This window comes from Excalfactoria chinensis, chromosome 2, assembly GCF_039878825.1.
Source record: "Excalfactoria chinensis isolate bCotChi1 chromosome 2, bCotChi1.hap2, whole genome shotgun sequence".
Taxonomy (NCBI): Eukaryota; Metazoa; Chordata; class Aves; order Galliformes; family Phasianidae; genus Excalfactoria; species Excalfactoria chinensis.
The window spans coordinates 117,608,053-117,634,173 of NC_092826.1; the positions used below are offsets into that span (position 1 = coordinate 117,608,053).

The 26,121-nt window shown below is 34.2% G+C and overlaps 1 protein-coding gene across 5 annotated transcripts in view; it reads right to left on the reverse strand.

Annotated features, from left to right (window-relative positions):
- The window catches only part of ULK4 (unc-51 like kinase 4), a 202,287-nt gene that overhangs the window by 162,375 nt on the left and 13,791 nt on the right, over positions 1-26,121 (reverse strand). For 4 of the 5 annotated variants that reach the window (XR_011902735.1, XM_072327360.1, XM_072327359.1 and 1 more), the window contains 10 exons: positions 24,839-24,945; positions 24,659-24,728; positions 22,697-22,796; positions 22,037-22,141; positions 21,030-21,090; positions 19,411-19,592; positions 18,607-18,653; positions 17,715-17,793; positions 3,284-3,391; positions 2,647-2,730 (listed from right to left, as the gene is read on the reverse strand). Coding sequence is in view for 4 of the 5 variants with exons in the window: in XM_072327360.1 (XP_072183461.1) it covers positions 2,647-2,730; positions 3,284-3,391; positions 17,715-17,793; positions 18,607-18,653; positions 19,411-19,592; positions 21,030-21,090; positions 22,037-22,141; positions 22,697-22,796; positions 24,659-24,728; positions 24,839-24,945 (943 nt within the window). In the remaining variant the exon portion in view is untranslated. The remainder of the gene's footprint in view (positions 1-2,646; positions 2,731-3,283; positions 3,392-17,714; positions 17,794-18,606; positions 18,654-19,410; positions 19,593-21,029; positions 21,091-22,036; positions 22,142-22,696; positions 22,797-24,658; positions 24,729-24,838; positions 24,946-26,121) is intronic. The other variant, XM_072327362.1, reaches the window with a different exon arrangement.

The window sequence follows — 26,121 nt, forward strand, 5'->3', positions numbered from 1 at the left end:
CTCCAGAATAGAAATCTGACCTAAACTAATATTTGACCTCAAAACTAAAGGACTCATCCTGTCAAGTTATCAAGACATAAGTTATGTTAGTGAATTTAGAAAACAAAAATCTTCAAAATACAAATAAACAGATTCTGTGTAACTGCACCTAATCAAAATGTATGAATAGAACTGTATCAAAAAGAAGCACTACTTTCACAGTTTTAGATTTAGATATAGTTTCATAAGCTGCACTGAAAGACAGAGCTTCTAAATTTAAGTCATGTCAAACACTTGCAGAAGTGCCTGTTTCAGTCAGTCATGGATGTTTAGCAAAAAGGAGCCCTGAGTAAGAATGCAAATATAAGGGTGGTAAATAAATAAAAGATGTTATTATTTTTTCATATTAAATGATGTGTAGAGAAATATGTTTAGTAGAAGTGTACTATTGATAAAAAAAATGGAAAAACTGACTGAAAATCCCATCATTTTCCTTAATCAACTTCCATATAGTTCTTCCTTTAATCAAAGAAGCCAGATAGAATAAAAAAAAAACTATGAATATAATTTAAGGAAGTAAATTTGTATCATGCTAAGCATTCATTATAGCAGGAATTAAATGTTTGGTAAATATTTGTTATCTAATGCCAAAGGAGGAACATGTAGAAAAATGAACATTAAATACATTTTGTGGAAAAAATAAAATATAAAAAGCATTCCAACATTGAGCTAGAAAAGAAGCACACAATACAGACTATCACTTTTTTATTATAGGTAAATCCATAAGTAAACTACAGAACTTATATCTAAAGGAGTTAGAGTGATGAAGAGTATATAATTCAGACTATATGACTTCTGAACTATAGTTTATCCCATACTGTCTGAGAAAATACACAAGGTTATTCTCCAGTCCAAATTCTGCCTACTCCAAATTCACTATAAAGGAACAGCTCTGGCTAAGAAGATACAGTAGAAATCATTTCTGTGATTGCTTTGCATGTATTATTGCCCTATGTGAAATAATGGCAGTCATATTTTGAAGTTAGCTTTATTAAACTTTCTCATCAGATCAGAACCAGAAACCTTTGATTCACATCTTTGTCCCTCATAAAGGAAGATAAAAATGTCCGCTAAATTACATGATGAGAAACTCTAATTTAAAATCCTGTTTCTGCAGCACCTAGGAAAACACATAAGACAAAACTAACTTTTTAAAATTTATTCACTATTTCTGATTCAAATCCTTTTTCCAAGTGCCTTGCTTAAAATGAGGCACACTACTGTGAGCAAGCAAGACAATTAGCTAGAGATATCTATACTAATTCGTCCATGCAACTATATTGCCTGTATCCTTTTCCTAGGTTGTATGAAGCAATTACTAAAACTGTTGCTAATGTTGGCTTATATTCGCAAACCTTCCTATTTAAGCAGAAATGGACAGATACCAAGCTCCTGTTTCAGTGGCTCCTTCCTGCCTTCACACAGGCTTAAAAGGAGGCCTACATGTAGCTCCTGGATTCATCATCTAGTTTGATAGCTTCAGTGTGGGATTAGGTCAAAGCAACATAGTCCAAGCCAACATGAAACAATGAAAGTGAAAAATACAAACATCAAAAAGCAATATGGATGAGAACTACGAACACTATCCAAAGAAAAAAAACAAACACCAAAAACAAACAACAACAACAACAACAAAAACAAAAAAAAACAAGGTTTAAGTGAATCTTGAGGGGTAAGCATTGAAAATTCATGAATAGACAGTCTTTCACAAATAAATACATCATTAAATAGCTTCGGACTAATGTACCTTAGAATAACATTTTACTTTTAGTCATGAACTCCAAATACTCTGTAATACAAACACGGTTGTGCGTATTCTTGATCATCTGAAGATTTGAAGATGTTAAAAATGCATCTAGACCTTTTCTCCATTAATCACAATCTGTAGGCAATAAAGATCTCAAAAAGAAAAAGAGGGAAAAAAAGGTACTTCTGTTGCTTTCCCCCCTCCAGCAACCTCCGTCATGTTTTCTGCCTTGAGCTTTGCCTTGGGCAAAAATAAAGTCAAACGGTCTCATGTAAACAGAAAATGCCAATCCCCTACTCCATTCTTTTTCACTTTACAAAATGGAATTATAAGCATGATTTTTATTCCCATTCTGTAACACAACTAAGTCAGCACCAAGAAAAATTAAGATAACAGTATAGTGTACGTAGTACTATAAAACTAATCACTACTTTGGAGCTTCGATCACTAATAACCCAGTAGGATAACAATGCAGATTTGGAAAACTGTGTCATACACTTTAAAATCAAAAGTAAATCTCATTCAAAAAACGCACCATACAGAAAGTAAATTGCAAGAAAATACTATAAACAGTCAGAACATCTCATAAGAAAGTCACAGCATTACTAAATTTACAACCGGTCATTTTTATTTACCATTTCCCAAAACCAAGCAACAGAACATAAACGTTGGATGTACAGAGAAGAACGCTGAATTTTTGCATTCATCTCTGCTTAGGTCATGGTCTTATCATGATTATTTAAATTCAAGAGTACCTTGGTTGACAAGGTACTGCAGTGCTGCAGGCTACAATCCTCACACAATGCCTAAAGGGTTATTATAGTGGAGAAATTCTATTGAGGACAATGAAAGCGCCTTACCCCTTCCCGAAGACACCTCATTAGCACAGTGTAAGCCGCCGAGGGAACAACCAAGCATTCTCTGGGGTGCTCTTTTTTTACCTCCTGAAATGAAGCCAGCAGCAGAAATGATTAAATTATTAAAAATTAAATTAAAAAAAAATCACAATAATCTCAGGTACATAAATGGGTAAGATATTCTTAATAATGTTCGCATTATACACACTTCAAATTATCATATGCTAGAAAATATGTTAAATTTCAAGACAGTATTAACATTTTATGTTATTTCACATGCAAAGAAATTGGCATTTTATTAATTTCCTTAAGTGGTCTCCAAAATCCATTAATAGAATTTGTCCGAATATTTTTTAGTTTCATTATTTCCTTCCAATTCACACGCAAAGAGTGATCCTGGGCTTCTCTCAATCATTTTGATTACTTCAGAAAGGGACGACTGATTGTGAAATGCAATTAAATTTACATCAGATGAAGTGCAAGTACATGTTCCTTAAAAAGTAGAAAAAGTATTACATTATATAACATACAAGGACAAGAAACCCTTGAGAACAGAGATGACAAATTCGCTTCATTTTTTACCTACTTCCCATAGTAATATTTTCTTTATGAGAAATTACATATCATTTGACGGCCTTACCTTGCTGGCTATTAGATAAAGAAGCTCCCCAAGAGCTGGTAAAAGGCATTGTTTCAATTTGCTATTTCTGAAGTTCTCTCTGATGAGTTCAGTTAGAAGTAGAAAAGCCTAAAATATCAAGAAACGATACAAAAACATGTATAATTCTTCCTCAAGTAAAATGCATCACTAGAGGTTACAGCAGCCTTATCTGAAATGCCACCTTAATGATATACGCTTCAAGTCTGCTTAACAGCCATTTGCAAAGGATTTAGTAAGAACAGAAGGAAAACTGTAATTACAACACATACGTATTCAACATGGACAGGAGTACAATACGTAAATAGCCTAGGTGATAAACTGACACCATCAGTTTACAAAAGCTGTATTCACAAAATGCTGTATTTTGTTTAGATATTAAATCAGAACATACAAACCTCTATAATTTTCCTTCCCGGAAAACACTTTTCCACAGACATTAGGTTAAAATCTGGCCTACTTGATTAATGTCAGGCTCAGTCTCCAAAGCAAGAGACCATTTAGCTATCACAAGTTAAACTGAAAAGTGTCTAATCTTCTGTCTGGGATACAATCAAGCCTCCAAATATGCTCCCTTATGTAGTGAGCATATAGCTACAGAAGGCAGCAGAGGGGGCAGTCCAACAGACTGGAGTCCAACATGGAAGCGCGTATGAAGCAAAGGTGTGGAACTGAATTCCTCCATGCAAAAACAATTGTTCCCACTGACATTCACTGACACCTGCTGAACATTTACGGAGACCAAACCATGGGTGTGAGATCAGGCAGAGGGTGGTGTGTTTCAGCAGGGATGAGAGAAACCTGAAAGACAAACCATGTTCTGGACAGCCAAGCACAGCTGTCACACCACAGTGTGTTTCAATAAGCTCATCCTCTGCTACTGTTTTTGTCACTTCATACTTAAACAAGTTGATGATTTAACGAAGTTTAAACTAACCTATTTTCTTTCCTGTGCATTAGGAAAATAAAGAAAACACCTGCAAAAGAGGCAGTCAGATGTACAATAAATGGCAGCTTCCATTTGAATAAAAGAAATGGATTGTTGAACAGGAGAAGATCTGAATAAAGTCACTGACTGACTTCTGATAAAACTGTTGAATCTTTGTTTAAAAAAACAAAACAAACTAATAAATGTATTGCACGATATTTTTATACTGATTACCTCCATTCATTTTTCATAAGTTTACTCATTGAAGGTAATTTAAGTAAATGCAAATATATATAACAAGAAACACAGTTACCAGAACCCAAAGATCTACAGAACTGCTTGGGAGAGCTAATGCAGAAGGCAATGAACAAATAATTACCACATTACAGAGAATACTTGCTTTTCTGAAAGATGTTTTTGGTATTTTAAATACAAATCTGTATTTACTGTAGACACATAATACCACCTCTTTAAATCGCATACAGCCTAATTCTAGAGAATGTGACTACTCTCTGTTCACTGAAAGCGATTGAGTAATCAAACATTACTCAAGAGCAGAACCTCATGGAGCATGTCACATCCTGATCAGAGAGTTTGTGCTGTTAGCCCTGCTTAAGCAGCAGAATTTCATTTGCCCTCTGCAACAGAAGCTATGCAATGGGAAGTCACATTGCAACATCTATACTACATGCACAATATAAACACATTCATTTAGATCGATATACTACTACAGAAAGAACTCATGGTATATATTTTGACGATGCATATTAAATGTCCTAAAAGGAGGACAGCAAGCTATTTCATGCTATGTTGTATACACTAATTATTTCTGTTCCTGATAACAGTGATTTTTAACAGATTTAAAATACTTACTCATTCTTCTACGAGGAAATGAATATAGTGTTGTATGAGAACTGTGGAGCTTTCCCCTACAAACCTGGAATCTTCTGATTTGGGTAAGCAATTTTCTACCCTTTTTTTTATAGCACTTTCTATCATTACACATCTAGTGAAACATCTTTTTTCATCATATTGATCTGTCCAATTGCTGCAAGTGTAAATAACTACATTAAAAATAAATCTGTCCAGAGATTTTGATACCAGGTTTAAGCATAGTATTAATTTTAGGCAAGTGAAGTTTATTAGCTGGAAAAACATATATATATATATATATACACATATATATATATGTACAGAAAAGCAAATTTCTGTTAATTGCCCAGTCAGACCAATAAGATTCTTTTCTCAGCTGTAACACATTCTTTCCTTTCAACCTCTCAACATTTTCCATTTCAATGATGTAAGTAATAATGATCTTCAAGTCTTACATCTGCTAAAAGCATCGTAAATTTAGTATAGTACTTAGACCTCTTACACTAGCTGTCAGGCTAGATGGATGTAGCATAGCTTTCATAAGAGAAAAAAGATGCTTGGTTCATATCTGGATAGACAGTCATTACCTTCATTTACAGCCTTAAGTGTGTGAGGTTGGTATATTATCTGTAGCAGATTCTCAACCCATTTCAAGTTACAACTAGAAGTTTCCCTGCAGCCTTATCAGTCCAGAAGTGAAAGTTATAGCATATTCAAAAAGAGGTAATATTTTATACTTTATAATTTAAGTGGCAGCATTCAGATTTACAATATTTCTCCATTTTTAATCTGTTAGTATGAATGTTGGCAAGCATTAGCAGAAAGTAAAAAGTTATGTTTGTAATTCTGCAAACCCTTACAGAGATTAAAAACTGTCTGTGCCTCAAATATACAGGAAATTACTCCTCAGCTTTTTTTTTTCTTGCAAATAGACAAACATAGTGAGACATATGCAAGTAATGCCATGGAAACCTCAATTTCCTTGGAGAAAATAAGTCTCAGCAGGCCGAGAAAGTACACTGTACACAATAACTGCATTACCGTTACTCAGAAATGAAACTACAGTTACATTTACTCTAAGTACTTATTTCTAAAATAGGATATGAAAAACCAAGAAAAGACCAGTATTCTCTGTAGATCTCAAACACATTGCCTACTTTCTTCTCACTAAGATGCATAGATAAAACATTATAGGGAATAACTTAAGCAGGTGTTGGATCTAACTATTCCTTTGATTCTTTACATTTCGGTGAAATCTAATTAAATATCCAGTGAATGAGTGGCTTGACTGAAGAGAGCAGTGACAGGACGAAAACAGTTCTGTCAAACTTTCCTTTGGGGCACAGAGAGAAGAAGAAAGAGTCTGAAGATGTAATATAGTCTAGTTTTACAATTTTTACATTCAATACAATAAACTGGGTCACAGAAGATAGAATCACAGAATGACTTGGGTTGGAAGAGGCCTCGAGGATCATCAAGCTTCAACCCACCTGCCACAAGCAGGGATGCAAACCTCCATATCTATTTCTGGACCAGGAATATGGATAATCAAAGGGAAATCTGACTCAAGACTATGAACACAGCATAAATAGTTTTCAGAACAACAACAAAAAAACAACACAAAGAAATGTACAACATACTGCACAATTTATGCAGGAGTATAACACATCTAAGGCACAGTATGTATAATGTTTCTTCAAGTGGAATATCATGCATAAGTTACTGAATGTGAGAAATCCTACTTTCATGCATTTTATGTAACTGTTATAAGAAAAGGCCTTCGCATGGAGCAACTAACCTAAATGCAAATGGAGGTTCCACTAATGCACTTTGTAATCAGCTCAAGATCCCAACTGAAAACAACGAGACACAAGCATTAGGAACTATCAAGGATGTCCTGAAAGTAACTCCTCCCACTTTATTATGTTAGCCCATAACATCAAAGGTAGATGCTGGTGATATGGCAGTAGCGCTTGTACATTCCCTACAGTATTCAGTTACATGTTATTGTCATACAACAGATAGCAGTAGAGATGCAGTGTGACATGGAAGTGCATCTGAAGCAAAGGTGTAGAACTGAATTCCTTCATGCAGAAAATACTACACTCATTGACATTTACCAACAATTATATTATATTTCGGGAGACCTGTAATGTGACAGAAAACATAACAAGACAGCAGAACAGCAAGGTCTTAGTCTACAGCAAGTGAGGATAGGACCTGGGAGAGGGTGGATTCTGGTTCCAACCCCTTCCAGTCAGTCAGTTACATTGCATGCACCTGAGCTCCCCTGGGCTGACCTTGCCTTCCCACCAGGTGCTCAGTCACTGGTTCAGTCTGTGACTTAGCTTTTCCACTATACAACCAACCAAAGGATATTAGTACAGTGAGAATTGGACTGTGCGTGCACCATTTTCCTACTGATGACACCATCATAGCACTCCAGTGGTACAGATTTTTATGAGCATGTCATACAGGCTCATCACTGGTGAAAATGCATAGCTACCAGTGGTGACTGTTGAAAAATAGAATCTCGTAGCTGAAAAATGTCTCTATAAAATAACGTTCTTGTGTTCTTTGTAACTGTTGTAGTTTCCATGGAAACAAATAGAAGGTATTACTTTTGGGGCAACCTACCTAATTACAAACCTGTTATCTTTACTAACAAATCAAAAATGTACCAAGTCAAAAATGAGCAACAAACAAATGAAAACCACCTGTATACAGACTTCAGGATTTGGTTTATTTAGAAAAAATATATATTTATTCTTCCTATTGTGAGAGATGTACCACAGTTTAGGATGTTCATAAACAACTTCAGTTTCCCCCACAAAGTTTGAAGCTTTTTAATGATGAGAAGCATCACGTAAATGTGTTTGCCTCAAAAAGAACAGATAATCTGTTTTCATTTTTGCCAGTGGCAATGATGAAAAGGATTACTCAGGTCTCCAAGAAGAGAAGGGTTCTTGAGTTAGGAGATTTCTGCCTTCAAAGCTGCAGTCAGCAACTATCAGCTGAAGATTTACATCTAAAAATGCTAACCAGAGTTCTATATATCAATCTTCACAAAACAAGATTTGTTTGGAGCATCTAAACAGGTAGTTTTTACTTCTGCATATTCCTCTGCCATTATTATTTACATGTTTCTACTGTTCATTTGTGCCTTTTAGAAATAATACATTTCTGGATTTTTATTCTTTTCATTAACTGCATGTAATATACTTTGGATCATCTTTTGCTTCTGGGCAATGTGTTTATCATCAACTTGAATTAGAAAACCATAGTGAGGACACCACTGAAGTTCATCAATAAAACACTCACGTAGAGATGCTTACATTTATTTAATTGATCTATGTAGAATATCTCATATTTTTTAAAAAACTATAGGCACTGAGTATTTTCTATGGTTTTTCATTAAAATTAGTACCTTTTATTGAGGGAGGCTGGAACAAATGATCTTTAAGGTCCCTCAGAACCTGAACCATACTGTGATAATGACAAGTTCCTTCATTCTGCTCAGTGAAGGAGACAACCAGACCCCCAAAACAGCTGGTTGAAATTTCTTAAAAAACAAATGTGCTTCAGGCTAATGTTCAGCTATTCAGAGGAAAAGCTGGTGGTACAACAAATATACAATTGATCTTGTACAACACTGAGGCTGCTTTGAACATCTTTTAGTGCCGTAATCAGAAGACAGCAGGAAACTGAAAAATAGTAATTTCAGACTGGTGGTTGCTGAAAAGCCTATCATAGAAATTTGTGGTAGCCCAATTGTGCCAATCAAGCAAGCACATGCTTTAGAGGGAGAAGCTGGATATTCTTCTCCTACTGCTATCTACAGTTTGATATATTTGCAAACAAAAGACATAACAAGATGGAAAAAAAAAAGACTACATTCATTCTTCAAGATACATATACTTAGTTGAAAGAGACAGACATTTCAATAACCAAACTGAGTTAGCTAACTCAAAAAGAAAAGTATAAAATAAATAAATAAATAAATAAATAAAAATAAATAAAATACAATCCACAGCTATGATAAGCTTTAATTAAAAATAATAAAATAATAATAAAAAAAACCTAATACCCAGAGAGTATAGAATGACAATAGTGTAAAATATGACTTTATTACACTATGGAAATACTAGCAAATTTATGCTAGGATATAGAAAAGAATTGTACAGATATGTTTTCCAGAATTAATGGAAGAAGTCATGTTTCACGTCAAGAAGGTTATGCATGAAATTTTTTTTTAGTCTGGTCTCTCATTCACAATAGGAATTCAAACCTCAAGATTCATTTTCTATATGTGTTCCATGAGTCTGCTGATACCCGTGACAATGTAAGAACCAAAAATATTTCACTCTTTTCACAAACAAAAAAACCCACATTGTTCTTGTTAGGCTATTTCAGGAACACTATACTCTGCCTAGTTCACCTGGCCTTTCAGGCCCCATGCACATGTCTCATATCCATTTCTTTATAAAGGAACAGATGTTGGTTCTGCACTTAACTTGTATGAAAAAATAGGGGGGAGATACTGGGACATCACACATTGCCAATGCCCTAGACACAATAAACTTCAAAAAATTATGCTAGGAATGTATTTTTCAATACATAAAGTTATTTGATTTGTATCATACATCTTTAACGTGTTAGAAATATGTTAGATATTTACATATTGACAAAGGCTTTGTTTAGTTTCAATTAAAAAATGAAACATCAGAGAAATATACTGTTTTCAACCTATTCATTTTAAATTTTACTTTATTTTTCACTTTCTGTTCTGCAGTATTTAACAACAGCATGTCAGCAAAAGTAACAAAAAGTGAAGACCAATTCTATGCACAACACCAAAAATTCTAATGAAAGAACATATTTAATTTACAAGAGGATGATAAATTCTGCTCTCTTGCTGCCCCATAATGCACAACTATTCAGAACTCCTTGTTTTGCTGCACTGTTTTCATGAGAACTTGGAACAGAATATGTGCTGTTAAATCCAAGATGTAGCATAAAAAGAAATTCGGACAATTCTTCTATCACATCTGCCTAATGGAGGAGGGAGGCGTAGACATTTCATCCTTCTCTGAAATTGTTTGAAATCTCTCATTCAACTCTTACCAAACATACTAAGAGTAAAAAAAAATACTCAATTGCCTGGTTTTTGTGAAACATGTCAAAACATAATAGCAATACAGAAGTAAAATAAAACAAAACTGTGCTACAAATCCTTTTTTCTTAAGCAACAGAAAATGCATATATGAAAATATTTTGAATGCACTAAGCACAGAAGGTCAGAAACTACTCCATTAAGTATCAAAAAACATTCTCCTAAACCAAGGACTTTCTGTTTATATGTCCTAGGAGCAAAGAAAGCAACAGGTGAAGACAGTGAATAAGACAGTAGCCTTTACGTATCTAAGTTTAAAAGTCAAGCCAACTGCAAGACAGACATTCACAAGAAAGCCAACTCATTTAGCTGACAAATCTGCTTGGTAGCTGTTCATGTATCCCTACTGCATTTTTTACATGTAGATCTAGCTGTTTAAATACAAAAGGGACTGCAGCTAGTAAGTGTTCTCAGTGCTCCAGAATTCTTATTCCTCTGTGAAACAGAACTCAGTGCCCTCAGCGCCCCACTTTACAAAGAAAACTAGGAGGTGTATTCCCAAAGGCAGCTTACCAGGAAAGTTGCTTACAGTTTATTTGTTAATATCACATTCATTTAGGATAGCTGACAGGCTGACTCTCCGCATTTTCAGTGCTGGAGGGTAACCACCCTTATGCTTTCATGAAAATAACTGCAGGTCACACTAAATTGGCTATACAGAATTTTGTGTCCGTGGTAAAAAACTTAAAATGCACATTCTAAGTTTTTACACTGTGTATACATACGTATAACATATGAAACGCTCTGAGAAATCACTGCATATTTTCCATTTAGATTCCCAAATACAACAAATAAAAACCTCATGAACATGATGCTGAAGGAGGTACAAACTAAAACAAGTTCAACAAGAGCCTCAGGAAAACCCAGCTTACTGCCACACAGCACGTACACAACAAAGGTAACTAGGTGCTATTCTTCAAGTAATCATCATTTTCCTCTGTAAGTTAACTGGAACTGTTTATCACCTTAAGATAAAGTTAAAAAACATAAATCCTACTCAATACCTTACTATTTGTACTTATCTTACTTTAACGATAACTACTAGGTCACAACATTTCATTACATATTTCCTGCTCTGAAATGGAAAAAAGGAAAAAAACAAGGATGACCTATCTACCCTCAGAATTCTGGAGCAAATTTAGTCCTCAGTATACATTAATTCCTGTTAACATTAAAAGAAATTACTGATTAGACAGCTGCCATGCAGGTAAGCTCCCTTCAATTGAAGTTGTTCTCCTGCAAGAGCTAACTGAGAATAATTTAGGACATATGAATAACTGGAGAATTAAATACAGAAGTATAACTTCTACATTATTATTTAGTGATTATTTTATAGTGAAAAATAACTAAAATACTACTTTTAAAAGTAAACAAAATATTTTAATTAAGCAAGACTTAGAACTCCCCACTGTACATTTACATTACAATGGACAGAAAGAAAAAGGAATTACTAGAATGTCATAAACAGCTTGAGCTGCTGCATTTTACACCACATACGATTGTTATTTCACTCTAACAGTGAAATACTGAGATCTTCGGCTTCAAATAGTCTATCTGCACTGCTAAAGTCATAATTTACCAGCATTTTTGTAAGAACTGTTCTATCAACTGCAGTAATATGCAAATAGTTAACTAAGAGAGCAAATGACTATGTAATATGAAAATATCGTGAAGAGGCCCAAGGTGCACACCCACCACTCAGCAACAACCAAACCATCCGTGCACTATTAATGCTGTGTCAAATGACACCACAGTATGGGGAAGGCAGTGCTGACTCAAGTCAAATAGTTGTATCAGAATGCATACAGTGCCTAAACACAGCACTCTGAACAGTGAAGAATGTGCAGCCGTACTTTCCATTCTGAGAAAGGAATTTGATGATAGGTTTCAAGATTGACAAAAAGACCAACAAAACTATGTCTGTGACACCATTTTCTGTTGGCATAAATACATTCTCTGTAAATTTTCAAATGGAATATAAAGAGCTGCCATCAGATACTCAAATCAAAAACTGTATTGTTGTATCTTTAGAAAAAAGTAAACTTATCTGTCTCTGTGAAAAGAGTCAATTACATCTCCTTTACAAAGGTACACCTCTTGCATTCTTCAGGCAATTAATCCGGGAAAAATCACAAAAGTGATTTAATTGTGCAATCAGCTCTGTAACTTCTGTTACCAAACTGAAATGTTCTTATTTTCTACTACTAACTTGGTTTTGACTTCAAAAGTAAACCAAGCCTAATTAATTCAGATTGATAGAACTAATTTTCTGATGGTTAAGAAAAGAATCTTCCCACAAATATGGTAAAAAAGATTCTTAACAGTTGGTCCAGCAATCCGGAATTCCCATGTAAGACAGATTTGTTGTCATTAACATTAGTTATATTTGTATTTCTGCCTTATTAAACTGCTCAAATACTCTTTGAATTTCTGCCAGCAGAACCTAATTTACCTGAGAAATACTGATCTTTTATTTTCTCCTCTTCCTCCTTTGCACACTAGGCAAGCAAATGAGTTAGAAACATTGGACTAAATTGTTCATAATAAATTCCTTCAATTCATTTTTGAGGTTGGAAGCTTATTAAAAGTCACTCAAAAAAATCAAATGTCATCTGATTGGATCAAAAGTATCAGGTGACCATCCTTGTTATGCTAGAAAGATAAATTTTCATCAGAATCATTTTGCAAAACAGCAGACATGTGTATGCAAATATGCAAGGACTCATGCATACGCTGTGATACAGCTTATGATTAGGGTATATCTACTTCCTAAAGCTTGGGTGGTTTTTTTTTCCCATGGGTATTATTTTTGCATAAGAAGAAACAGTATATCTTAAGCTAAGTGCCATTGGAGGAAACAGACAAGGATAAACTCAAATGATGATCAATTGTGAGAAGATTTCAATAATCCTTCTACAATAAAAATAGCAAAACTAAACAGGTTGGAATAAAAGTTCAAATAAAACCTTCTATTTTAATTTGAATCTCCTTGGAGTACAGGCAGATGTGTATAGGCCTAGAAACAGGAATAATCGGAGAGAAGTCAGAAACAGGACAAAGTCAGCATTGTGTGAGAATTTTAATGAGAACAAACCGTATACCTATTCCAAAAGTAGAAGGAATCAGACTAGCTAGAAAAAGGGACTGTAAAGCTAAACCTATAATGATGCAGCTATGCTGTGTAAGTTGTACAAAACAACTAGCAAATTGTATCACAAGAATGAGAAAAGGCTCAAGTTATATGCAGTTTCACCTTGGATGAAAACGCATTAAGATACTCTACTGCTATGACAAAAGAATGACGTTCTAAGCTCAGTATTAGAGACATTCTGCCATTCTACATGGGATATCAAGTTCATTCATTTGCACATGGAGTTCCATAAGCCAAAGGCTTCGCAAAGAAACTTGCAGATAAGAAAACTGTATTGCAGGGTCACCAAAACCTCTCTCAGCAGAGCAGTGGACCCATATCTGTAGGAAAAAATGCATAGCTATGCCTTATGACCTAGGGGTCATAGTGCAAGACTGATATTTCCACTCAGCAAATTTTAAAGAGAGAAACAACAGGAAAGATTTTGTCTCCAAAAAAGGGTGACAGAAAGTGATTCCTTCACTGGGGAAGACTGGTCCTTTACCTGACAAAGAAGGTCACTGCACCCTGACACAAAAGCATTTGGTGAGATAGCTTTATGATCTCCTTGAGGATCACTAAAATAAAAAGTGAAGGCAAATATTTTACATCAGAGTAGATGTGCCTATCCAGAGAGAAACATCAAGTATTCACAGAAAAGAAAAATCAATAGTTTCTTGTCATCAGTAAGATAAATTAGCCATAAATTAGCAAGGTTCCCTAACTTGGGAAGATTTTTTCTCCAAATTAAGGGTAAGCAGATTTTTCTAAGCACAAGCAGTTAATCCTGTAAGAACCACTTTCAAACCCTAAGTAGGGAGCTTTAGTTCTTTTACTAAGATAACAAGGAATAGATAAGAAGAAATTATATTTCTGATATGTAAAAGGCAGCTCCATTGGAAAAAAAAAAAATAGCAAAAAAACATTCACCACAACCATCAGTAGGTCAGAAAGGAACTGATCTTCAGCAACTGCCTCAACAATTCTTATTGCAGCTGCCAGGTAAAAGAAATTGCACAAAATGTCTTCATTCTGACTTGAAGAATAAATATACAAGAGGTCAATTTCTTTCATATCCTAAGATCAGTCACTCTTTTCTATTCTATAAAGAACTGTTCTAAAAAACACATAATTGGAAATAGACCAATTGCAAATGAATTCACATTAAAATATATCAACAGTTTTAGAATATATGAGCAGTTCCACTGTCATATATATCTGCCTAGACTTTTCCAGCATATGTTACAAGAAATAGTAGCTGACTTGCAAATGCAAGTGTATTTTTGTGTTTTAGTGTCCTCTAGTGGTTACGTATGTAACAGTGTTTTTCAGAAATCATATTAAAAACAACTGGATGAGTGAATAATGAAGTAACAAAACTACAAAGGGATTGCAATGCAGCAATAACAGTGGAAAAGAAACTTAATAGACATAGCACAGCACACACAGGGGCAATGGTAGTTCTGCATTTTCATGCAATTCTAAATAGACTTTTCATACTTGAAAACAAAATACGTGGGCTGCGGGAAAGACATCCGCAGAGATCAAGTCTGCTCAACAGCTGTCAAAAAAAAAGTAAAATTGTTAGTAGTTACTAAGAACAGAATGGGAAGTAAGCAGAAAATCAGCTACCAGTAGATAGATCACTTATGTGTCTGCTTCATATTAGAGGAAGCAGTCTTTGGCACCAGACTTAAAAAGGTAAAACTGGGATCTGGAAAAAGAATGTAAAATAGGAAGGAGGATCAGCAATATTTTAAGAGCTTCAGCATGAGGAACTAATAACATTAGAACACTTCTATCTGGAATAGAGATGAGCAAAAAAATAAATAATAAAATAAAAGAAAAAAGAAAAAACATCAAGCCTTAAGCTTCCCACTATAACTCATAACTGACACAGGTAAGATGAACATGAAAGTTTGTGCTTCCTGCATAGTGTTGCATAGCGTAAGAACCAATGGGTCTCAGAATGACCCTACCAAAGGCAGGTTCACACCGAAGAATGACTGGTGCCTCACACAGCATATTGTTTAACTGCGCAGTCTCTTCCCTATGGATTCTATGGACGGTAAAAACTTTTACAGGGTTGAGAGAACAAGTAGATAAATTCAAACACCTGGCTCAGGAAATCCTAGAGGTGCCTACAGCTAGAGGCATACAGCATATCTTGGAGAAACAGGAGTACATACTTGCATTACTCCCCTGTGTTACTCCACATTTCCCGTATTTGCCTCTGTACTACAGAAAAGTTAAATTAGCCTTTTGGACTGAGACAGTTGCAGCAACCTTAGCTCTTTTAGTAAAGGACTATTTTAGAGCTTACCATTCAGGGATTGTATGTTATAGACTGAAGTCCTAAAGAACTGAATTACACAATCATTTTAGATTATTATGTTGAGATCAAGCTGTGGATAGTCTGAACATTTCCTATATTACATCAGCCATCAAGAAACTTCAGCTGGAGCATCAACAGGTTCATATAAGAGGATAAAATATACTATATTTTATTACAGTATACAAGGTTGTTCAAAATTAGTTGTTTTTATTTCTTCTTAAAAGCAGAGAAAACAAGAAAATAATTCTAACTTTTAAAAAAGCAATACACGATATAAAATAGCTTACAGTCCCAAGGAATGATAAACTAGCTATTCATCCAGTTCTAGAAGCTTGAGGAGGGCAGGAGGGAATCAAGACTGCAGACCAGAAGTTACTACACTGAAGACACTAAAATATTATAATTAGTTTTTTTTTCCTTAATCTAGTCTTATAGGCATTCTAAATTTTTTTTTTTTTTACATTGAGAAATTATTTTAAGAGGGAAAACTTGTAATACCTGTCACTAGGGCAAGCACAGCAGTCACCTTTTGAACAATATTTTAACTCAAGCCCATTATTTTCCTAATTAGGGCATATAAAATTCATTTTAATTCATGTAAGAATGGAGTCAAAGCAGTACTGAGAACTAATGTTTCTTTCTAGTCCCTCAGTGTCACTGGGAACACATTTAATTTGCTTTTTTAAGCAAAGGCAGATTTCTAAAAATGCTAAATTATATTTGTAAATGACTTTTAGAAATGCAAAATAACCATAATTCTTCTAGATAATGAAATTACAAAGTGCAATATTCAGTAAAAGGGGAAAAAACAAAACAACAAAAACACTGGAGTTTTGACCAAAAAAATAAAAATCCATAACTCCATTGCCAAAAAAGTTAGCTATTAACCATTAACTGCATTTACTACATACCACATCTGCACAGTGTGAAAGCAGATTATCTCTCTGCTCTCTACCGCATCCTGAGGAGGGCAAGCAGAGGGCGGTGCTGGGCTTTTCACCCAGGTCTTTGAGAACAGGACATATGTGAACAGCGTAGAGCTGGGCCAGAGGAGGGTCAGATTGGGCACTTAAGAAAGTATTCTCTACCACAAGAATAACAAAACACTGGAATAGGCTTCCCAGAGAGGTGGGGCTGATGCTCTGTGCCTATGAGTGTTCAAAAGATAATGGAAAATGCCCCCAGTAACATGCCTTAGCTATTGGGTAGCTCTGGCATAGTCAGAGAGATGGAATCAGTGGTCTTTGAAGGAACTTACAATAGTTCATTTAATCTTGTATTTTCAGAGTGGGACAAGCAGTTGTGTTTCTCACATTCAAATACTGACTGTATCTGACAAAGCAAAAACAATGTCAGCTTCACAGCTTAAACAGATACTGAAAAGCAGATACTGTTACGTTGCGCAGTGTGTATGTACCACGCATGAAAACAAAAACAAAACAAATAAGACCATATTAATTATCCTTCAGTTTGAGTCAGCTGCTGAGAATTCAAAATGAACAGAAGATTCAAAATAGTTTTCATCTCCACAAAAGATCACTTGACTTTTCATTATACTCATTCTTCAAGAGTTGAGAGAAAACTCAAATGAGTCCCAACTCCATTACTTCTTATTAAGGGGAAAAAACATCTGTAAGAAGCAGTTGTACTATTTCTATGCTAATAGTGATTGCATTTCAGAATAGCAAAATATGTCAACACTTTCTTCGCACACACATAGAAAAAACAGAAGTATGACAGTGACTACTTGATGTTCTGTAAAGGAGAAGAAAAAAATGGCTGTGATTTTTCATACTCTAACATTGCCAGAGTTTTCTAAATATCACAACCACACCTACACAGAACGAACACACAGGTTAACGTATTTAATTGAATTATTTCCCCTTTTCACATATGCAAGAAATAAAGTAGTCAAAATCTGACATACAAGTAAAAGCATCAACACTATTAAAAAAAAATGAAATGGAAATTCACCTCAGACACAGGTATATTTTCTCCCAGCTCAGATGTGTGCAGTGCGAGCAAACCAATCACTCGAGCCACTTTAGCACGTCTGCATAAGAAATACATTTTTTTTCAGGTAAAGAAAAACTGTTTAAAAAAAAAATACGTCAGAAAAACAATTTATATCCTGCCTACATGTATTTTGTACAGATTATTAAGGGCAAGAATTATTTGATGTGCTATTTACGGGTGAATTTTGTCCTTTTGTTTTTTTGATGTACTACAGTATTCTGTCTGCAGTTCAGCTTAATTTAGCAATAAATTCATGCAAAAAGATATGCTTTTACCCTTCAGCAATGAAGAATGGAGATTTATCAGTCTTGACAGTCATGTTCCCACTCAGTTTTCTTAATACCAAATCCCTCCCAATAGATTCTTATAAGCATTTTAGTAAAGCTGACAAAACAAAGATGAAATGTATAGCAGCGAATCAGTTTTAAATGCTTCATTAAATAAACAAATAAACAGTATTATCAAGATTTATTAAATAAGCAGCAGAGGGCACTATCACTATCACCTTCAAAGATTTCTAACATTAAAATAAAACTACCAGTAGAAACATTTTCCTATCATTGAATGGCTTGGTTTATTCAGCAATTTAAGTAATACTATTTGATATAGTAAGTCATATAGCTTTCTGGTAAAATTTTAGACATTTAATATAAACCTAGGTCGCAGAAATGTGCAGTATATTAACTCAATGCCAAAAAAAACAAACAAGAAACCAGTTTTACGTACGTCATCTTGGCAATCAAGTACCACAAAGGTTTGAACGGTCAAAAAAACTCCTCAAAAACTCCTTAGTGAAATTCAGTAGTAATTTCATACTTGAAAAAATGGATGTATAATAATTGTTACTTACATATCCCAGTTGGTGGCGGCACGCAGCTGCTGGATAAACACTGGAAACTATAATTTGAAGAAGACAAGCAAATTTTAATGATATTGTGATCTGATGTATTCCAGTGATTAAAAAAATAAAATAAAATAAAAATAAAAATAAAACATACTAAGAGTTATTTTAAATGGTTTTGGATAGCATTTGTAAAATAAATAAATAAATAAACTCATAGGTGAACGCTGTGGACATTGACCAACATCTAAATTAAGAACAGAGTTCCTGAGTGTAAAAATGTCAATTTTTTCCAAAATTCTTTTCTTAAGCCAAAATGATAAACATATACCAGCATGTGAAAGTAAGCATTGTGTTCTTTATGAGTACTGCTATGTAAATGAAAAACCGATGCTTTCATTTACAAACATACATTACCATGCAGTATTACCAAACATTTAAGAAGTGATATAGTTGCCAAATGCTAAAATAATGATTTGAGAGTTAATGCACAATCAGCACTTATTTCTAAAGTCTTCTGCTAATTGACAATTCAGTTATTGGATTATTGCAAAAATAATTAATAATTCTCCAGTGATAATAGGATACATACTTACAGCAATTCTCCATTAGGAAAACAGACATGGAATTCAATACTTTCTTTTTTTATCCTTAACTTTCATTTTTCTTTACTCCAGTAGCTGTTTCTTTATGGATTTTTGTTTTGTTTTTTAATATAACTAAATGCAGTTTGCTTATATTAACTACTATGCCAATGCTACTATGCCAATGCTGCATAAGACATATTGATTCCTTCAAAGCTTTATTATTTACCAGCTGAGAGTTAATTAGCCTGCTTGCAACTTCCTTGTGGACAGCCACAGTACAGAAGTAAGACAGTAAATTCAGTTTAGAACGTGCTGTTCCTGGATTCTTCTCAGTGGAATCGAGCAATGCACATGCTTGTTGCAAGAAGTCGTTCCAGTCCACATCTTTCAGAGATGACAACTTCTCAGCTAACACAAGAAGCAAACAAGTCGTTAAAGATCTTTTATGTTGTTTTAATACACTAGAAAGTAACATCAGCATGAATAAGTAAGAAAATTTTAATCTAATCAGAACTTCACTATTTCACGCTGTTTCTTTACAGCAAAGTTGAGGTAAAAAACTAATGAATGTCATCAAAATTCTCTCAGAAGCAATTGCAATGAACCTACAATACTTACTAACATTAATATAGACAGTTCACATTCCTCAATTCAGTTCACATTAGTAATCACACATTTCCTCAGTTTTGGTTAGTTACTTACTAATAACTCATCTGCCATCCTGGCATGTCCAATATAGAGTATCTAAGGATATCCTTTCTATCTATTTTATATGCAGATAAGGCACATAACTTGTGTCTGTAATGAACAGTTCAGGTTAGCAAAGTTGAAAGGCAGTATGAATTTCTGCTATTTCTCTTTTACTTTTTTTTTTTTAACAATAAAGTAAAAGTGTTGAAAAGCAGCAGCAAAAAAAAGCTACAACTGTAGAAGAGTTACAACCACAAAAACAAAAACCTGTCCCTTATTAAATAAATACAGACAATAACAGCCGAATACATCAGAATGCCAGACTGATAGTATAGATGATTAAATGCAAAACTAAATGAAATAGCACTTGCTCAGGTATTTAAACATGGCCATTTTTGTCTAGGACATGAGCCAGATTCAGAATGTTATCTGTTACTGCAACCTTGATTAGGGGACATTCTATTCTTTTCCAACTATCAAATTACTTTAAAGTATAGAGAGTCAATTTGTTAGAAAAAAAAAATAAACAAGGCACTCTGTCTAGGTAGAGGTGCTATCTGAATTCTAGGAGTACCTGCTTGTCTAACATCCGTCTTCAAGCACTGTAAAGCCTAACAATACTGCCGTAAATAGACCAGAGGAAATACTTACCAGAAATAATAGACAAAACAGAACAAAAACGTATCCACAAATCAACACTGCCCATTGGGAACAGTTCACAATTATATGTAGGTCTGCCAAAGCTCTCAAGTATCATAGCTCATCAACGCTACACATTTCAACATCCTGTTTTCTTTTGCTTCTTTTGTCAAATCTTAATCTGATTGAGTACCTCAGAATTTTACCAAATAAATAAATAAATAAAAACCTGCTGTTTTTCCATGCTAAAAGAGTGTTGTCTGTCTTATTTTTTAAAGCTTTTAAGCACGGCTTGTAGGAGGGCACAAGAAAGCTATATATGTATATAGCTGTCAGCACTTGAAAATTCTACTCATTTTTGGTCTGGTTAAGAACATAACTTTTGCAACTTCAACTTCAGGAAAAAGTTATGAACTCTCCCCTCACCTCAGCTGATTTACAAAGGGAGGCTATCAATCTTGTGACAGTTACACCACTATATACAGAACAAATGTTCCGGTGTCAGCAGATCCATACCTGAATATGCTGGTATATGTAAAGCTTTTGAGTCAAATCTAACTGGTGCTTGCTTCATTATCTGGAGAAATAAACAACATCACAACTAGTTTTAATGCATTTCTATAAGTTTTTCAGCCATCAACATAAAAACAAAGACACAAAAATAGTGCTCTATTGGCTGTACTTATTCCTGGGGCATTTTTCAGTACTTGAAAGGAGCTTACAGGCAGAAGGGGGACTGACTTTTTACATACATAGCAAGTGGTAAGACAAGGGAGAACGGATTTAAACTGAAGAAAGGAAAGTTTAGGCTAGATGTTAGGAAGAAGTTTTTCTGAGTGTGGTGAGGCACTGGCACAGGCTGCCCAGAGAAGTTGTGGATGCCCCATCCCTGGAGGTGTTCAAGCCCAGGCTGGATGGATTCCTCGGCAGCACAATCTAGTGGCTGGCAACTCTGCCCATAGCAGGGGGGTTGGAATTAGATGATCTGTAAGGTCCCGTCCAAGCCAAGCCATGCTATGTTTCTTACAACTTCAGACCTCCTTTTCCAGAAAAGCAAGTTCATACTTTTTAGAAATATTATGTCTAAAACTTAGAGAATTACATAAGTTGTTCTGCAAAAGTTTAACACCTGAACTATATAGGCTTCATGGACAGCTTTGTTTTCTTTATACCATAAATACACTCAGCTTTGTTCTCATTTAAGTAATAGACATTAAAGCAAATTATCAGAAAACAAATCTACAAAACCAATGAACACAGCATTTAATAGATTCTGTCTTTGTAAGACATTATTTAACATCATTTTACAACCCCAAAATAACTCTATTCTCCAAATTAGCAATACAATAGGCCTATAAAAGACAGCCAAAAACTTGCATGAGAGCTTGCCAGATGACTGGGTGGAACTGCTTTAAAATTTGAATTATAAAATACAGGAAATGAGTTTCACCCTGATTAAAGATTTATCTGCAAAACTAGCCTCACCCACAAGTTCCTGACTCTTATGTTTTATTTTGCTCTACCTTTGGATTGTCAATGATTGGCATTACGATAAGATCAGATTCAGTGTAAATGAGCTCCTTCAATGCTGACTCCATATCCTGCTGACTTGAGTACACATTTTCAGCCTAGAACAAGAACAAAATTTTCTGAAACACTGTTTTGCACAAAAGAAGAAAGTTTACACTTATTCCTGTAATACTTCACTTAAATATTATGCCACAGAGTTTGGTCGTGCAAACAATATATTCTAAATTGTTTTTTAATTGTGTAGTTATTGGTAGGTCTGGACTTTGCAACTAAAAATTATGAAAAACATAATTTGGTGGAAAAAACAAAATGGTGGAAGAAAGACAAAACTCTAAAACAAACAAACAATCAAAAATCCCACTTGCAACTGAAGTTTAAAATGTAGAAGGATAAAAAAAGATAATCTCACTCTTTTATGCACTGAATTGAAGGGAAACTAAACATTTTATTTGACTCCGGCACTGGAAGCTTTGTAAAGATTTACTTTTTTTTTTAAAATATTTTAAATATTTTTACACACTGAAGAAAAAACTACTGGAGGAACCACTCTTGTGTTATAATTATAGAATGAGAAAGAAAGCTGCCTTTGTTGTAGACTCCAGGCTAAAGTTTTGATTGTGATTATATCACTGCCTCTTAATTTTTCTACTCACCCTTGTCATGCTTGAATCCTTTTGTGGAGAATTTTGGATTGGGGCAATAATAACATCAGTTACTTCTACTGCAGTGCTGGTTCTAGGAGTAGGACGAGAACTTCAAAATAAACAGAATACAGATTAAGTCTCACTGCAGGCCACTGTTGTGGGGTTTTGTTTGTTGGTTTAGGGTTTTTATTTGTTTTCATTTTCAAGCCTCACAGTAAACTTTGAAGGCTAGCAGACAAAAAAGTTACATTGTCCACAATAACAAAACACAATCTTTGTGTCTTCAAGCGCATCTTGACAAAGTTAGAATTCATCCATCAGTTAGAAATAAGAAACTTTCTGGGTTTGTTTGATTGTTAAATAAATGTAGTTTGATTGTTTTCTTGTCCAGTCAGGCCTCTGGAATGGATGCTAAAACATGACTAGCTCGTTTCCTTGTAACAAACAAAATGACAACTTGACAAAATTAGTAGTTAATTGTATTACTCTCTTCCGACTACCAAATCTTCGTAAGATAATGGGAATAAAAAGCAGCCTCATTTTCATAAATGAATGTGAAGTGGGATTACTTTTCTTTTTGCTTTGTTTTTTTTTTTTTAACTGTTTCACAATTAGAAAACAAAGAAAAGTAAGACAAGAACACCATATATTAGCAATTTTAATGCAGCTGATAGTAAACTAATCTCTTTGATAGTGTACCTTAATTCATATCAAAGTGTTTAACTTGAGAACCATTAAAACTAGCAGGCCAAGAAACACTGATTCTATCAGCAACATAAAATAAAAGTGCTTTCTTGACTTCCAAAAAGTAATATCGACACCTAGTTGCAATTTAATAAGAAAAGCAACTAAAAAATACAAATATTAGTCAGAACTAAAGATGCTCATTAAAGTCAGCAATCAAATGGTCAAAAGTTCTCATTCTCATCCTTATTTAGATTAAAAAATTGTATCTTTTCTGCATTTTCAACTGTAACTTAATTTTAAAAGTTAGAAATAAAGCGTTGCCTAAATATTCCCTACTAGCTACATCTAACTATATTAAGTGTGCTAATTTGGATCTGCTTGTAAGTTGAAGAAATTAAATTTCCTAAACTCAAAAAGCATGATTTCTAGCCTGGATGAAAGACAAATTCAAGGTTCCTACATGTATCAAGAGATGTTTGTATGCATATATATGTATAGCGTGTACATATATACAGATATCTATATATATGCATATAAGAGATGTAAATATATTTTTTCCAAACCTAATTGGCATCTACATATGCTTGAAGAAAAAAAGAGAAAAAAATAAAAAATAAAAAAAAATCACTTCAAGTTCTCAGCTTGTGACTCAGTTTAAAACAAGACAAGAAAATACTGTATTGAAGTAGCTGAAATGAGTGAGATCTATTCCCTTTGCACACACGGAAGTTACTGCTGTGAAAAGCTGATTAACCTTGGTCGTCAGGTAAATTTTGGTGCCAAATGACAGGCCAGGAATTCCCTTCCATATCTGTACTTTAGAATTTTAGCTTTAAGAAATTAAATCATTCAAGCAGCATCTAGTACAGCACTTAGTAATACCAATAGCTTGTGATGAAAAGTGGCAGGCAGAATTTATTAGTGCATTTCAAGCCGTACATTTCTTTTATAGCTAGCAAAACCACATTCAAAGCAAATTCTCATATATCAAAAGAAAGAAGTTCTCAGCAGAGTCTTATGTTTAGGCAAACAGTTAAGAAATCAAGACGCCTATCAAAATCACTTCCAGAAAGCCAAAAAAACATTGCTTTAACTGCACAAGTTGTTTTAACTGCATTTCAAGTGTGTCTTAACTGTTAGAAAATTCAAAAGTAAATACTTACAAAATATTACAAATAAAACAATAAAAAGCATCTTAAGAGATTGGATGGGGGGGTGGAGGGGGGATGAGAGTGGGGAAGGGCGGTTTCAAGGGTTTTCTGACTGTTCTTTTGATTTTCATACCTCAGAAGAAATATGGATTCATTTGATTCACCAGCTGCATTTTTGGGGCGCAATTCAGTCGGATTTTCTACTGAAAAAAGAACAGAAACTTGCATTTAACCGTTCAAATAAACAAAACAGAGGGAACAAGCATGCTGGTGAGACCAACAACATAATTCAAAGTAACATAATGAATATTACCTATTTTGAAAGAATTGCTTGGTAACTTGTTATCTGCTCTTGAGGATGATAGGTTTTTACAAGCATCTTCTGGCCCCTTGGTATTCCATGACTCGAAGTCTTCATTGCTGTTTAATAAGACATATTAATTAAAAAGATTTAAAAGAAATCAGATGGATCATACCCATTACTTATTGCAACCATTAACATACAATTTAGCTGTCATTCTCATAGATCATCCTCCTGTTTTAATATGAACTACAAGGACTTTTTATATTGGTAATGGCAATGATGAAAATTTGTTTTTGAGCAAGTAACTTGGAGAATATTAAAGAACTCTCTAGCTCCCTTAGTACAACTGTCAGTGAAGAAATTAGGAATAAATTTATACCCAGGAATATCAGAGTAATTTTGGAAGTTTCAGAGACTGCTCAGTCTTCAGAGAAAAAATTCACAACCAACATACTTTCAATACCAAAGCCTGTACCATGCATTAAGATCAATAATTTTGGTTGGTTGGTTTTGTTTTATTAACCTGTTAATAGCAAGTTTTTTTGCCTTCGCTTCTGTATTTTCCTGTACCATTCTCATGGAATTGGTTCATATAAACCTTTCCTGTGGACCTCATATTTTGAAAGAAGTACAGATCTTATTTTGCTTGTCAAGACCATGTCCTTGATTCTTCACGTGTGCCAATTACTGCCTTAGTGAATATTTCAGAATCATTAGAAGACCCACAGAAGTAAAGTCAAGAAGTCCAATATATTGTGAGTAATTATTCTGATTCTCTGAGAATTGCTCAGCAATATAGTAAAGGTGGATCTAACTCTCATCAATATTTTGAATAGATTCTAATTTTGTGATATAAACTTGAAATCTCGATTATTTGCCCTGGTGATAAAAGTAGTAATAAAATTAAAAGACAAAGAGCAGCATCTTAAACTAGAACAAACATTAGTAGCAAAAAATCCTGCAGCACTGATACCAGAAATAGGGATTGCAACAACGTAATAGAGAATGTAAAAATAGATAAAATACAGAAGCATGCGGCACTCTAAAATAAAGTTATTTCTATACTTGTTCCCTGAATGGAACCTGAAATATCATTCAAATATTTAGAACAACTGATTGTTTATCAAAAACAAAAAAACAAACCTCTATATGGAAACTGACAAATTAAGTCAGTAAGATTAACAGACATTTTGAAGAAGCCAATTGTATAATGTATAAAGACAATTTTCACAAAAGGGCTGGGTGTTTCTGCGTATATAGGAATGCAGAATATTTCACATTTAAATATAAAA